Raw genomic sequence first — 15,915 nt, 5'->3', positions numbered from 1 at the left:
CTTGACGATCTTAAAGGCCTTTGTCAACCAAAATGATTCTATGATTCTGTGAAATGAGAGTGGGGTTCTGGTTGTAACTGGGTGATTCTTTGCCTCAGCGGATGGAATGCTCTCCAACACAACAACTGCTTTCTGGAACACTTGGTGCCAGCTTAATGGAGCAATTTTAGTTCCTCCTTCACAAACTCCTTCCTTTTCTGTCTCTTTATTACTGTTATTATTGCCTATACTCATCTAACCTTTTTTTTTTCCCATCAAGGATGCCAATTTATCACAATCCTAGCATTTTCTTCAATGAAGTGCAAATGCCTTACCTGTGAGCAGAGGTAGAACACCAAAAGGTGGCACACAGAAATAACAGTGGCAAGTGGAGAGAACTATGGAGAGTTCAAAGCAAATTAAGCTCTCCAGAAATGGAGGATATGGTTGGAGGAGATTCAAACACCACAATTTTTCTTTTAAAAAGAGACAGGAGTGATGAAAATGAAGATTAATTAAGGCAACTCTCTCTGTGTGTACTTAAGATCAGACGCAGCAGATTGCACATGAGAAATCCTGCGGCATGGAGATTTGAGAAAATATTGCACTCCTGGAAAGGCAGAAATATTTGAGCCACAGTGCCTGCAGAGCTGCAATGAGAAAGGGAACCTCTCCAGATGCTTCCAGTGCTTGGCAGTGCTGTCAGCCCTGGAACTTTCACAGTCAGATCTGAGATCAGAGAACCACAAGGATCAAGAGATCCAAAACTCTGGACAAGGCTTCTAGATGAACAGAATTGGCCTAGGCAAAGCCTGTGAGAGTTAATGTGGCTCCAGCTCAGAGCCAGATCTGACTACAGCCTTTGAAAGGGAAGCCAGTTGGTTCTACAGAACCGTATCACGTCAAGCTTCTCCTTATTTCTTCAAGCAACTACTGAACAAAGACAATTCTTAGGAGAAACAGAAGACATCATCTGCTTCTTCCAGAACAGAGAAAGCTTCTGCACCTCCCCGAGTTTGTTACAGAGCAGGGTTCTGAGGAGGTCAACAGCAGTGACAAAGAGAACTGTATGGAGAAAATTACATGTGAAACAGAGAGATAGCTGAGAGACAAAGAACTTACTTCTGTTGTATCTCGTATGTTCTTCTTCAGGATGATTCAAATGAGAGAGTTATTCAAAATAAGACATTTCTTGGCCTCAGCCAGCTGTGGCTAACAACTGCTAGTAAGAAGAGAAGTGGGATATTGAGATAATTTCCCTTACAAATTCTTTACTTCCTAATATTATTTCAAAGTGCTTCTGGTAATAAATGTGAATAAAAGACGTCACTTAACTGTTGTGTGAAAGTCACAGCTAACCATTATCATGGTGGGCTTGAGGGCTTCCTAAACAAAAAGGCAGTGAAATAGTGTGAAAAAGAACATTCCAGCTTGCAACTCTTGACCTTGAAGCCTCAATCTTTTTTAAGATATTGAATATTATACTATCAGAAAAAGAAAAGTGAAGGTCCTGATTATGGTATCCACCACTTGAGGCTGGAAGACTGGGCAAGAAGGTCATCATGTATACATGACATGGACAGTGAGGTAAACAAGTCTCTGAAAAGAGTGTTCTCTACTCAAAACTGCACCAAATGGCCAGTACAACTCTGACAGGGTGATGCTGATCTGCAGAGTAATCATCATCTTTGCTTTTCTGATGTTGCCTGCCAGCGAAAAGCAAATCACACACTCTGGCTCTGGATTTTGTTTTCTGTTGGTCTGACAAGACTTTAGAAGAAATTGGCCTCAGGTAAGGATTCACTGTCCCAGAGGTGACAGAATTTTTGCACGCGATAGCTATACCTGGAAATCATTACTGTGGCTAAAAAAACCCAAACAAACAGGAACCCAACAAGCTTTGAAATAAGCAAACCTGCTTTTTCTGTCAAGCACAGAATGCAAGCCTTACAAGACCTCTTCTGAAAGTGCTTTGTTTACGCTGCTTGAGTAAGCGAAGGCTTTAGTTCTGTATCTCACAGCCTGTGAAAATAGCCTGCGAGGCTATCTCACGCTAATGACAGGGAGGCTAACGACCCAATACTTGTTCAGCCAGATTGATGTTTTACGCTAACCCAGAGGGGCACTCCTGTGCCACTTACACCAGTGACCCCTAGAAGAACTCGCAGCCTGCAGACAGGAGCCCTGAACTGTTATCAGGCTTTTTATTTAGAGGAAAGGAAAGGCTCCATTCCAACAGCAGAACTGCCTGCAAGAGCTGTGTTAGACAGCTTTTTCCCTCTTTATTTTCCCAGATCTAGGCTAATTGTTTCGCTCATCTATAGAGAGCTACCCTAACACTAGAGAAGGTCAATCAGTGTGTTTATTTCCCCCCATCCCACCTCTGTCATTGAGGAACGTAGCCTAAAGGGAGTGATTCTTCCTGCCTCATGTGTTGGATCTAGTTAAGGAGTGACCTCAGGATGAGCTGAATCAGCTTATTGATCTGATGAAAACTGGATTATTGGAGCAGATTTGTGATTTATTTCCTACCAGATCAGCAAACAGATCTAACCCACCGTTGGCTGCAAAATCAGGAAGAAAAACTCAAGTTCAGGAATGGGGCAGAAAGAAACCCATCCTTTGGGAGCAGCTCCCTCAAGAGAATGACCACACCACTGTCAACATCTTTTCTTGCAACACTGAGTGTTGCTTTGCATAAAAACTGCGTAAAAGAGGTAAAATCCCCAACTCCATGACATAAGCTCATCCAGACTGACAAAGCAGACACAGTCGATCCTGACGAACACAGTTCTGTGGAGATGTTTCAGCAGAGCTGAGGACCGCAATCCACTGCCCGCTTCAGAGCCTGCTGGCATTGTCAGACAGCGTGCTTGCATGTAGCCCTTTCTTTCTTGGCTCATCACACATTCATTGTCACCTCGCATCTGTTGGGAGAGGTGTGGGTGGGTTTGTCTGAGTTCTATTCAATGAATGCTCTCCCACTGATGTGTTTTAATTATTCCTGTTTAAAGGGATTAATTGTTTTGTGGGCAAGGTTCTCTTGCCTCAGGAATGTAAAATATTTTGATTACGAATATATTGCTGAGCCAAAATTATTTATTTATTTATTTATTTATTTATTTATTTTTTAAACCATCAATAAAGCTACTGCTCCTTAGTGCTCCCTGGCCATAAGGGAGTTGCTAGGAAGGCTACTGCCATGGAGAGGTGAAAGAGGAAGGGAAAAACATGGGGCTGGAATGAAGGGCTGCAGGAAAAAACTCACTAGAGCCAGGTTTCAGTGAGTGGCCAATACACTGGTGGGAGGGCTCTGCCTCACACAGGTCCACGACTTGCTCCACGTCACTTATCCACTTGCCATCGGTGACAGAAGCAGCACACAGACCAGGCCATACATGCAGAGAGCATAGAATGGTTGTGTCCCTTGAGAGTAGCAGGCAACAGTTGTGTGGTGGTCATCAATTCAACAGTTCCTCTTCAACTCTCCTGGGAAAAAGGCATAGGCCAGAAGGGAGCATCCCTACAGACTTCTCTGAGTCATATAAAACAGATGGACAGATTTCACATTGGGAATCACTAGGTCATTTTTACAGTAAAAGAGAATAATGGGAAATGTACAATATGTAGTATCTGGAGTTGTTACAGTGATGCAAACTGCTTTTAAGAGAGGTTTTTCTTCTTAATAACAATGTGAGTCTCTCTTTTAAGAGCATTACCTGACTGTAGAAGAGATGTACTCTTTGTGAAACTCAATACATGATTTGCTTTTGTCAGACTTTCGGACTGGCTTTGAAACAAAAGTTGTAACTGAAAAAGCCAGCAGCCTTCAGAGAGAAAAGTGGCTGGCACCAGTCTGCCTAAATGGTGCAGGTGTGGTTTCCCTCCTGCTCTTCTGAGCTCACCAGCTCTGCTTCACAAAACGCTGAACTGTGGGCTCTCAGGTAGCATGTGAGCTCATGGTGCACAATACCATGTAGGATTAGCAGTAGATGTGTGCCAATGTAGTCATAATGTGCCTTGGGCATGTTACACAACTGATACCAAATTCAATTGAACTAGAACACCTGAGTCCCTGAGCAATGGAGCAGAATCAAGGTCTTCCATTGCTCCCTGGACGAGCTTACTGCCTATGAGAGCAACAGGTCATGTCACCACCCTATAGCTCAAGAATTACATTTGCAAAATAATGTAGCTTCAAAGAGGGGGAGGAGCACCTTCAGTATGCTCAGAGAACAGTCTCAGCTTCAGATCAGCTTGGAGCTTGGAGCAAAAGCATTTTCCTGGGAAGAGAGTGACACAGTTTTAAATGCCCTCCATCCTCAAGGCTGACAAGGGTTTTTTTCTGCAGTGTTCATGGCGGTGACTCTGCTGCCAACCTGCTTGCTATGAGTTATACAGAAACTAATGTTGTAAGTCCTTAGGTGTGGCCTTAATGTGGCAAATTATCCAGGCCTCTGCAGCAGCCAGAAGAATGCCTTGCCTATGAATTCAGCCAGGCCTGGACACATTTTAGGTACTGCACTCTTGGTTTCACCAAGACAGCAGCCATTCTAACCAAACAGAAAGCAGAAAGAAGGCTGGAACGTACTGCCAAAAGTCAGTTGCCTGCTGAAGGCATTTAGAAAGCACATGCTGTGATTAGGTAGGGTATGCCCTGCATCTCTATCCTCCCACCTAAAGACCACACTTACAGATCTGGGTCAGTGTAAGTTTAGATGTGCTGCATATCCTCCTCTGCTTGAGCAGATTCGCATGGTGGAGGGCATGCAGCCTTCTGGAGCACATGACTTCTGCTTTAGTTAGGCTGCATGAGGCAGTGTCAGGATACGACCACTACCACCTCAGGAGCCCCAAACACACGCCATTTCTCCCGTGCTGTCGCCAGGCAGCTTTCCACTACTCTTCAAAGGAAGAGTCATTATTCACTTTTACTCATCATCCAAGGGCTTTTGCTCTCAGGAAAGAGCTATTTAAAGAGTAACCTGTTATTTCTCCAGTATCTTCTTTTCTCGTAGCCTATAAACCTCAGATTCTGTCATGGGCAAATGGAAACTAAAAGAGTATTGTTAAGAAGAGGAGGGCTCCTATCTTATATCCAGTTACTTAAAGAGAACTTTAAGATCTGCTCTTCAGGTCTGGAATACCTCACATGCAGCAACGGGGTCTTAAGGTTTTGGTAACAGGGAGCAGAGGGGATCAAACCACACTGCAACTTCTTCTCCCAAATGTTATTTTCCCCAAGGTGTTCAGAATGGGAAGAGGACAAAGCTGCTACACAGAATACCGTTAGCTGCGCATTTAAAATGCATCAGGCTTTGCAGCTTCACTCCTGATTCAGAAAGTGGTTTTCCAAGGCAAGATTCTGTTAGAACTACCACGGCCAACAGTTCTGGCACTGTGCATTTGTCACACGTAACTCAGAGAAGTGTACAGCTGCACATTACTGACGTGCATTAAAGTACACACAGTTGGGTTTTGCAGACAAGGCTTTTACCCGCATGACTACAGCCACTGCAGAGGTACCCATCACAGCCCAGATCTTTCGGAGGACGGGCACGCACGGCAGCCTTGCTTACACCAAGCAAAACCACATCTCCTTCCCTCGCTTCCCAATTCCTTTCTGAATGGCGTTTGTTAGGAGTTGGGGGCAGAAGCAGAGCACACGCACCCTCGGAGGGAATTCGGCTAAACTTTCATTAATCTCCTGCAAGAAAGCGTGTCTTTAAACACCCGATGAGAGACTACCCGGAGCGGGGCTCCACACTTCCAGCGGCCCCGCCGGGACGCGCGGTGCTCGTTCGGAGGCGCAGGGCGAAGTGCCCGCAGCGGGATGCGCTCCCCCGCAAGAAGCGCGGGGCCCGTCTCCAGGCGCCTTCTCTTCGGTTCAGCTCTGTGTCTGCCACACGGGACCGGCTCGTTCCCCGCACTTCTCACACCGCTGCAGGACTGCGGCCGCCCCCGCCACTCGGGCTAGGCCCCCTTCGCCACACGACCGTCGCCACCCGGGGCCTGCGCGCATCCAAGCCCCGGCCGCAGCTCCCCTTCCCTCCCTGAGGGGAAGCCCTTTCGGGCGTTCCATTCCCACCGCCAGAGCCGAACTCAACAATGGGACCCCCCCGCCGGGCGCGGCTCAACACCGCCCAGCCGAGCTCCGAGCGCAGGGCCCCGCGCCCGCCGCGCCCCCGCCCGCCGGAACCCGCTGCCCGCCCCCGCCGGGCCCCGCCCCCGCGGCCGTGGCGGGAGCAGGCGGCGCGCGCCCGCTGGCAGCGAGCCAGGGCGCCGCGCGCCCCCGCGGCGGGCGGGGCGGGCCGGGGCGGGGCGGGCTGGGGCGGGGCGTAGCGCTTTACCCCCTCCCCCTCCCCAAGGTGCTGGCGGCGGCGGGGACGCGCTCGCTCGTGCCCGCGCGGGCCCCCTCACCCCCCCGCTCCCCCTTCAGCTCCCTTCGGCTCTCCCCGGCTGCGCTGGCAGCGGCGGCGGCTCGGCCATGGCGGCCCCGGCGGAGCTGAGTGCGGAGCGGCTGCGGGCGCTGCCGGGCAGCTGGAGTTACGGGATCAGCCAGGGCGGCCGCGTCTTCTTCATTAAGTGAGCTGGGGGCCGGCGAGGAGGGGAGCGGGAGCGGGAGCGGGACCGGGAGGGGCGTGCGGGGGGCCGGGAGGGGCGCGCGGGGGAGAGAACGGCGGCGGAGCTGCGCCTGCCTGACTCGGTCCGTGTGTCCGTCCCCGCAGCGAAGAGGCGAAGAGCACGACCTGGCTGCACCCGCTCACCGGAGAGGCCGTGATCACCGGGCATCGCCGCAGCGCAGGTAGGAGCCTGCCCGCGGGCTGCTGGAGCCCCCGGCCCTTCCCCAGTACTGCCGGCTGCAAAGCGCCGCCCTCCTCCCTTCCCTGCTCCCCGGGGTCTCCCGCCCCGCTGCCCGTCGCCCTGCGGCTCCCGCGGCCCACCCCGGCATCCTCTGTGCCCAGCCCCCGGGAGGGCTCAGTTTCCTTCGCTGCGGGGCGGGCAGCGCCTCTAGCTTCGCCCAGTTGCCCCCATGCCTCCCGGTCCTAGAAGCCACCTTGGTGCCGCCGCAGCCACCTGAGACAACTCTTCATCCCGTGCTTGCCATGCTCCCCTCACTTCTCGCAGTTGTTTGTTGAGCAAGAATGACATTATAGTTCCTTGCCTGTGCAGCTTGCCATCTGTGTGTTCCTCATCATCTTCAAACGCTTTCCTGTGCACTCGGGTTTTCTCTCCGGGTCTGTGTAATTTCATTTGCCTTGTTTTTCCTCCTTGCCTTGTCTCACCCCTACGATATCATATAATCACCATTAGAGACCGCTTTATTCCTCTTGTGCTTCTCACAGGCTCTCCTGTTTATTCACCCGCGTAGCATCCTGTCTCAGTTTAGCATTAAACCACTCATTTTTGTTTCTAGCAGTAGTTACATATAACCGCGGTAGTTACACTAGAAATATAGATGCTTATTTCACCAGTCACCTAGAAACCCTTTTTCTCTCTCCACTTATCCAGGCTCGCAGTGTGGGTGGTTTCTAAGTGACTGAGGTGAAATAGGTAGGAGGAAAAGGGACTGAAACATTAGGAATAACTTGGAGGGAAGAGGGTGGAATCGGTTTTCTCTGCTACTGCTGCTCGTTCCACTCTGGAGAAGTAGCAGCAGGAGGTGCTGGAGGAGGAGGCATTACAGCAGTCGCTCTAGAGACCCCGAGCCAAACTCTGACTGCTGGAACTGCACACAGGCTGCGTATGCCACTGGGAGGTGGTGGAGTGTAGTAATAAGTGCAGCTGTTTTTGTGTATGTAATCACTTGGATGATCGCAGGGAAATCTGGACGTGAATTTGTCTTTATCAGGTTGTTTAGGTTTTATGTTTGGTTAGTACTTGTGCGTTAAGAAAGTAGAAGCTGTCTTTTGGAAAAACTGGGCAGCTCTTTCTCTGCTTTTTATTCGGTTTTATTGAGTGGTGAATAGCTTCAAAAGCACAGGCTTTTGGCCATTAGAACTATGCAGCTCGATTTGTGGTGAAGAGCTGTTGATTGTAAGAAGTCATTTAATACCACGAAATAGCACTGCTGGTGGCTATCAGGCTTCTCTCTGCCCTGCTTTCAGTAGTCTGATTAATCCAGGCGCTGGCCTTCCTCTACAGCAGTGTGCATGGGGGCAGCTGTGCATCAAGTGCTGTGCTTTTTTGAATGCTAACGTTAGCTGGATATTAATGATTTTTCAAAGTCAAGTGTTAATTCTTTTTAAAAGCTGTCACCAGTGTCTCTGAGTGGTGATGGTTCCCAGTAACTCTCCGAGTGTCTCATTTGTTTCTGCCATTAAGTGCCTTCTAAAGGAAATGCGTTTTGCTTTGAGGTGTCTAGAGTATTGCATGTAATATAGCAGAGTTATTGTCAGCTAAACTGAACTTGTTTCTGAGCACGAGAGGGAGGCATGACCTTGGGCATGCTGACCACCATTTATCAACCAGATGCTGAAGTCCATGCAAAACAAACCTGTTTCTGTGGTTGTCTTCATTCATGGCTATGGTAATAAGTCTCTCCATGCATAGATACCATCAAGGAGATTAATTCTGGGGTTTCTATCACGTTTTTCCCTGACCATTGTTTTGGAACCTGGTCAAAATCTGTTTAAAATATATCCAAAGACACAATTTTTGAACAAATAATACCTTTCCTTTCAGAAATGTGCATTATTGTGAAGTTTATTAGATAACAGTGTGAGATACTTACTAGACTGCGAGGATAGCTTAGTCTTCCACTGCTCCCCTGAGATACTTAGCACTGCAAAGGTACTTTTGGCAAAGTTCTTACAGCAGCCATAAATACTTCTGCTGGGGAGACTTCCTGTTTGCTGTACTTTGCTCTATGCTCAAAAGACACTGATTTTTTTTTCCTGGAGCAGATAGGAATGGATTAAAAAGCCATCCAGAGCAAATAAGTAAACTGGGGAGGAAAAAAAATCACATGACCCAGAGAGACAATTTAAAAATTATTTATTTAATTAGGAAATGCATTCTTGCTTTTATAAGTCATTGAGCAAGTCCTACATATCAATTTTTGTTTGTATTAAGCAAGGCAAACTTTTAAGGGTGGTGCATCTAGAGTTGCATAGAGGTGTCCAGTATCTTCAGAGCTTCTGATTACATCAGGACAGTGTTACTTGGAAAAAATAATCGTTGTTATGTTACTTTTTTTTGGAGGGGGCTTCTGCTTGATAGAAGAGACAGGAAAGTTGTACCTGCTTCCTCCACTGGATTTGCATGGGAAATTATTCTAATGTAAAATTGCAGAGAGTTGTAAATACTGCAGGAAGACTTGTTAGTCACAACAATGGTGGAATTATGCTAATGTGATGCTAATAATGCTCTGTGGTGTAGTTGATGTCATGCATGTTAAGGTGCTTGTGACTTGCATGTAACACAAAGTCAGAAAATTGATTTTTGTTTATCTCTCTGCCTGTTAAGTAATTTGATGCTCCTCGAGTTCAGGGCAGAAAGGATGTGACTATGACTGCGAGTTCTTGTCACTGGACAAAGGAAGCAAACTCAAACCCTTATTGTTATTTAACCATGAGAAATCCAAATCAGATTTTCATGAGTGTAGCTTCTCTTGGGCTACAGAATGTAAACACAAGTACTGTGAGTCAATTCTGAAATATTTGTTTATAGGACCAAAGCTCTAAACGTTTGGGATCAGCTGCACAGTATTTTAGCTACCTTAGTTTTAAGGAGTAGACCAATATGGCTAGTTAATTGGAATGTCTTGCTGCTTGCTTTTCAGATTTACCCACGGGCTGGGAGGAAGCTTATACTTTTGAAGGTGCCAGGTATTATGTAAAGTAAGTCGAATGTTTATCTGTCACAGTACTATCATTTTTAGCTCGCCTAAATGTTGCTTTTGTACTCCAAACTTTAAATGTTATGCTGTAAATCTTAAAGGAGGATTCAAGTTTGTCATAGTGTAGGTAGTCCTTTGTTTACTGAATTATGCAGAGCTGAAAAAAAAACCAACTCTTGAGTTTTTGTACTAATACTCTTGATTAAAGCTGCCTGAGGATGGAGAGTCAGATGGAATGTCTGCTGTGAGTGTAACCAGCTAGCAACAAATGTCGCGAATAAGTTGAGATTGTCTGTTTGTTTGGCACTTGTGCATATACACTGTCATGCCATAAATGCTTTCAGAAAGGCAAGCTCTTACGTTGTCCCTGGCAGAAGAGTCTTGATTCAGCCCTGTTCTCTAGTAGTTATACTGTTTAAAGCCATTCTGAAGGTTTCATGCTCTGTTTCTAGCATTGCTTTTAATTGGATTTTTGGTTCAGGTTTTAGTGTGTTTGGAGGAGTGTGGCTCCTCCGGGCTGTGGTTGTTGTCTTTTTGTGTGAGTTATGGAAATAGAGCTCTTATGTACAAGTGCAGAGGTCTTGTTGATCAAATCTGCACAAAGTCTTAAAAGCTTTTCTTCTCCAGGTAGTCAGACAGTCCTTAGCTAGAAAATCTTCAGGTGGCATCTTTGTATGTTTGCTTGGTCACTGTGCTGCTTTTTCTGCTATTTATCAATTCACAGGCTTTTCTTGGCTTATTCAGATTTATCTCGCTATGCTGTGTGCTTGGTTTGCCACTGTTAAGTGAATGGCATCATTAGTGGATTAACTTTGGTGGGTGAAGGTTACTAGTAGTCATAGGTGTTATTGGTCACAGGTAGGCTTTTCTGTGTCTTCCGTGTTGAGCAAAAGATGACAGGTCTGTAGAAGTTGCATTGTGTAGATTGCCAGATGGGTGTTTTATGTGTGCTGCATGCTTTATTTTATATAGAAACATGTTTGATTTGATCCTTAACAAAGTTTAAAACGTACACTGAAAGATAATGCTTTAAAAAGCTGTTTGGAGATGGTGGCCTGCCCTCTAGAAGGGGACTTTTGTTGTCAGGAGACCACCTTTGGTTTACTGTTTTGTTTTGCCTTTCTGTAATTTACATTACACTGGTATTGTTTAGCAACTGACAAGAACTACACCGGGTTGGAGTTTACAAGGGATTCCTCCTCTGCTCTTCTGGTCAGATCATTAAATGAAGACAAGAAAATTCACGAAAGCCATACTTGTGTGTATAATATAGACATAAAAACAATCTTCGAGACTCTCGGATGGAGCTCGTTCTCCTAGAACAAACCCGTGAGCGCTGTGTTAGCTGTAGTAACTGGAAAAGAGCAGCTTCAGTTTTCTCAGCTGTCCACACACCTGTTTTGTTCTCTTGTAAGGCACCTGATGGGCTGGTGCACAAACTTGGCATTGCTTGTTTACTCTGGTCCCTACAAGATCTGCCGCTCAGGGTGTTATCATAATTGTCACAGTAAGCTGATTGTTTTGCTGATAGCCAGCACTAAATAGCTCTGTTTAGATCTGAAAGTTCTGCTGCGTCTTGAAAACATGTTGCACAAACAACACTTCTCCGTGAGTTGATAGACGTAGGAGGAGAGCAGGGATGGTGCTGTCAAGCCTGCTGAAAGGTTCGTGTGGTATGACCAGTTTGGCATCCTTGGCTAAACGCATGCTTGTTGCTTAGCGCCTCTGGCTGAACTGGAACTTCTGCCCAATGACAGCTTCTCCCTTTAAAGCTGCCTAGCATTCAGTCCTGCTGGTGCTAGAGAAGATGTGAGAGCTCGTGTAGACAGAGTGACACCACTGTAATGACAGTCCTAGGCAGTGTAAGGCTGGAGGAGGTGTTGATTATGGTAATTTCGGTTGTCTGAATCTAAAGGGCTGGGGTCTTCCTGCAGGAGCGGTGGACATTGCAGGTCGTGGCTGCCGTGTGCTATACAGGCGCACCTACATGTGGGTTTTTAAGTGTAACCCGCTCATTTGAGCGTCCTGGCATGCTACATATTAGCATTTATTACGTTGATTACAGCCTAATATGATATCATTACAATTACAAACATGGAAAGCCTTGTTCCCGGCGAGATCTGAAGGAACTACCTGGGCTTATGCTCAGGTGTGAGTTACAAAGCTGCAAGGGGATGGCTGTTAATGGCATGCTGTTGATGCATTCAGGCACCTGGAACTTGGGGTTTAGGCTTCTGTAACATAGACTTAGACAAGAAGAGTAGTCAAGTTTCCTGGTCACATAATGTCACCCAACTTCAGAGGCACGGCTTCAAATACGTGGGTTGAATAAAAACATGTAACAACCTTGCTTTATTTTAAGCTCTTGCACTAGACTGTGTTTGAAAATAAAAACCTTTTGGAAAGTATTCCTATGGCTCTTTTAATAATAGGTCTTCAGTGTTCCAAGTGGGTGTGTCACAGAATCCATTACCCTGCCTTTTCTGGCTTTGATGTAGTAAACACTGTATAATCAAATTGGGATAATGGCGAGGAGATAATCGTCAGCTAAATCTTAACATTTCTTGGACTGGCATTTCAAGCATGACTCAGGATACAGGCTGCATTGAAATGGGACTTGTAATTTTTTTTTCCTGAAAGGATGCTGTATTCTTCTTAGGGTGTGTACACTCATTTTAAGAATAATTAAATGGTTACTATTTTATGCACCTTTTTCCCCCCCCATGACAGTGAATTGGTTCTAGTTTTAAGAAGGAGAGATATTCCAAAACAGGGCTAGACAAGGAGTTGTTACCATTGCATGAGGTTGTTTCATTTTATGTAGAGTCCCACTACTAAACTGATGCTGGGATTTTGAGCTTTGCAGTCTTTTGGATCAGTAGGAGGGGAATTTTAATACTTGGTAATGAGAGAATCCTTCCCTCATGTTCTCCACATCCCTTGTAAATGCAAATTACAAAAGGTGTTATTTGGAGTAGAAATGTATTGACATAACAATTTGTATGAGTTCTGGTGGGATGTGGTTACGTTGCTGAAGTGTTTTGTCTCCTTGGGAGTGAGAAAATATTTGTCTGTTGACTTAGTGTTAGAAATGTACATCAGCTGGTGGGAACTCTAGCAGTAAACTTTTCTAAGTACTGCTCAGTTTGGGTGCAGTCTTTATTTATGTCACAACTAGACTTTTACCTGGAATGAGGGGCTACATAACTGTAAAACTGACATGCTCAGAGTTAACCTTCAGCAGTCTGTTTTATTACCAGCTAACTGTTGAACCAGTATCACAGTATCAACAAGGTTGGAAGAGACCTCATAGATCGTCAAGTCCAACCCTTTACCACAATTCTCAAGGCTAGACCATGGCACCAAGTGCCATGTCCAATCCTGCCTTGAACAACCTCAGGGACAGTGACTCCACCTCCCTGGGCAGCCCATTCCAGTAGCCAATGACTCTCTCAGTGAAGAACTTTCTCCTCACCTCTAGCCTAAATTTCCACTGACGTAACTTAGGCTGTGTCCTCTCCTTCTGGTGCTGGCCACCTGAGAGAAGAGAGCACCTTCTCTATTATGAAACAAAACAGGATATGGGGAAAAAGCCTCAGTTTGAAAATGATGGCACAGCATGCTAAAAGAGAAGTTCTTTTGTTCTGCACAGATACTTCATGGGACTATTTACTTAGGCTTAGTGTGTTGAGCATTTGCTGAACTCTGGAAAGTTTATCCCTAAACCAGGTTTAAGCTTGATGGTAGTATGGGAAGTTTAAGTTACTAGCACTAAGTGTGTAAGGAAATCAACTCATGCGATAATCCCAGTGTAATACTTCTCAAAAGAGAGGCATACCTGGACACAGGCTTCACGCTCTTCACTTGTTCAAATCCATGAGAATTTTCAAGGTGCTGTTTTTGCTGGCTCATGATGACTCTGTAGTCATTAGGCACTGCTTTGAGTTCTATACAGTGATGAAAATGCAGGCATTCTCCCTTTCCGTATGTGCATGTGTTTAGTCATATGCATCTTTAAGAAGCCCTTATTGCTGGCTAAAATCACTTGGGCTGTCTTGACTCAGACATTTGCTTGCTGGTTTTGGATGTTTTTCTTTGTTCATTGCAGTGCTGAGCTTGGAAGGTGTTAGTTTTTATTTGAATTCTGTTGTTCTGGTTTTTCATTGTCTTTTTTAAATAGGTTTCTGTTATATAGGTTATTAATTTACCAGATAAAGTTGGATTGAAAAATCAATGCAAGGACAACATTTGAGGGATTTTGTGTCAGTCTACCTAGTTGGACCTCCTCAGAAGTACTCTTGAATAAGTTGTTTGGGTGCTGGAACTTGGTATTTCTTCACTGTGTTGTAGGACCTGTACTTTTTGGGCAGTGCAAACACTGACTGTGAAAGGTCTTTAAGCAGTTTTAAGTTTCATTTTGGGTATTTTATCTTAATGCTTGCTTTTTTCTGTATCTGAACAATTTCTGCCTCTTGCTTGCTGAAGCAAGGCTTTGGCAAACTGGGTCCAAAGCTGGGGTGAGTTTAGTGTCCCATCAGGTAGAGGGATTTTATACTTTCATAGAGACTTCCATCAATGCAGAGTTGCTTATTGTGGGCATGCAGCTTGAAAATTGGGGAGTAAGAAAATGTGGGAAGTGATAGAAAAGAGCTCATCCCTTTTCAGTCTTGAGTAAGTTTCTGGTTTTCACTAAAATAACCCTGTGCTCACTGAGAATTTTTGGAACCTTTGTCCTTTATGTGCATCCAAAAGATCCTTTCCCATTTGAGTGAGATTTTCTCCATAAAAATCCAAGCAAAATAATCATGTTTGCAGAAAGGCCCTTTCCTGAAAGGAGAAAATGAATTTGAGAAACAAAACAAACAACAACAAAAAGACAAACAAAAGCAACCCAAAACCCCAAACCATGTCAGATTCTTTTACTCCAGCAGTGAGAATCACAGCATTTCTGCCAGAAATTTAGTTCTCGTTACCTGTAACCTTTGTTTTACTACAATAAAAGAAATAGTGGAATTTATTCTTGGCCTTCATTTGGTTCACTGTTACATGTTAAGACCTCTGGGTCAAATAATGGCATATGGCTAGAGGGGTGAACTGGGACATAACATGGCAACGAACTAACCTGTGCCTTGTACCTCTGAAGTGAGAAAACTGTTCAGAAAAGAACTTCTTGGGAGTGCTGCAGATTTATTATCCATTTTTAACTTCTTCATTCCACTGAAATATTTCAGGAGCCAAATTTACCGCAATGCTGAAGCTGGATGTGGAGGTGGAAGGAGTTTAGGCACAGGAATAAATGAGTGTAGGTCAGAGAGAGGAGAGGTTGGACTACATCCAAAAAGCAGCTTCAAGGGTAGATGTGGAGGGAAGAGGATAGTGGTAGTGGCATACCGAAGAAGGCTAGAAGTGTGTGAGGGGTTGCAAAAGAGGCAGGGAGTGGAGGCTAACCCGGGCAGAAGAGGCTGGTGGCAGTGTGAAGTCAGTAAAAGAGTAGCAGCTGGTTTCCTGGGAGCAAACCCGATGGAATTTCTCCCAGAGGGAAGGGTGGCAAAAGTTCATCCTGTGAAAAAGTGTTTGTGTGCAAGTCTGCCAGGGCCTGTTACCCCTGGCGGAGGAACCTGTTTCAAAGTTAGTCTGGGTAGACTATCAGACGTGACCCTTGGGGATCACTCTGCTGATGAAGTCTCTCCGTGGCTGTCACATCTGTGGCTGGCATTTTGAGCTGTCGCTTTCCTCAAGTGTCTTGCTAAATCTGGGAATACCTTGAAAGCTTTCTTTTTAATTAAGCTAGACTGGAAAGCATGAGGGAATGTACAGATTTGTGTATGTATCTATGTTTAGCCCATTACGAAGCCCTCAAACAGTTGTAAAACTACTGAATAATTATTTTTAAAGCAGTCAGTGTGAGTTGTGACATGAAATGTTTGGATACATGAGAGACATTGGAGACACTGAAGATTTTTGATATCTGTTAACAGATTAGTAAGTTAACTTCCCCAGTGTTGAATGCTTGGAAGTGGTAATAGTTCTTCCCTAACTTTGGCATCAATTTGTGATAGGTGCTGTCTGCAGCTGTCTGAAGGGAGGCTGTAGCC

General features: G+C 45.4%; 1 protein-coding gene across 17 annotated transcripts in view; it reads left to right on the top strand.

Moving 5' to 3' along the window:
• Positions 1-6,366: 6,366 nt before the first annotated feature.
• PLEKHA5 (pleckstrin homology domain containing A5) overlaps positions 6,367-15,915 on the top strand; it is a 147,136-nt gene continuing 137,587 nt past the window's right edge. For 16 of the 17 annotated variants that reach the window (XM_064155573.1, XM_064155568.1, XM_064155569.1 and 13 more), the window contains exons 1-3: positions 6,367-6,564; positions 6,708-6,784; positions 9,764-9,821. In XM_064155573.1, coding sequence (XP_064011643.1) covers positions 6,467-6,564; positions 6,708-6,784; positions 9,764-9,821 — 233 coding nt within the window. In that variant the 5' untranslated portion in view covers positions 6,367-6,466. Of the gene's footprint in view, positions 6,565-6,707; positions 6,785-9,763; positions 9,822-10,973; positions 11,011-15,915 lie in introns of those variants that run through there. The other variant, XM_064155583.1, reaches the window with a different exon arrangement.

The sequence above is a fragment of the Pogoniulus pusillus genome, chromosome 15, assembly GCF_015220805.1.
Source record: "Pogoniulus pusillus isolate bPogPus1 chromosome 15, bPogPus1.pri, whole genome shotgun sequence".
NCBI classification, from domain to species: Eukaryota; Metazoa; Chordata; class Aves; order Piciformes; family Lybiidae; genus Pogoniulus; species Pogoniulus pusillus.
The sequence above is the reverse complement of the archived record's forward strand: the minus strand, read 5'-3'. Positions and strand labels throughout refer to the sequence as shown.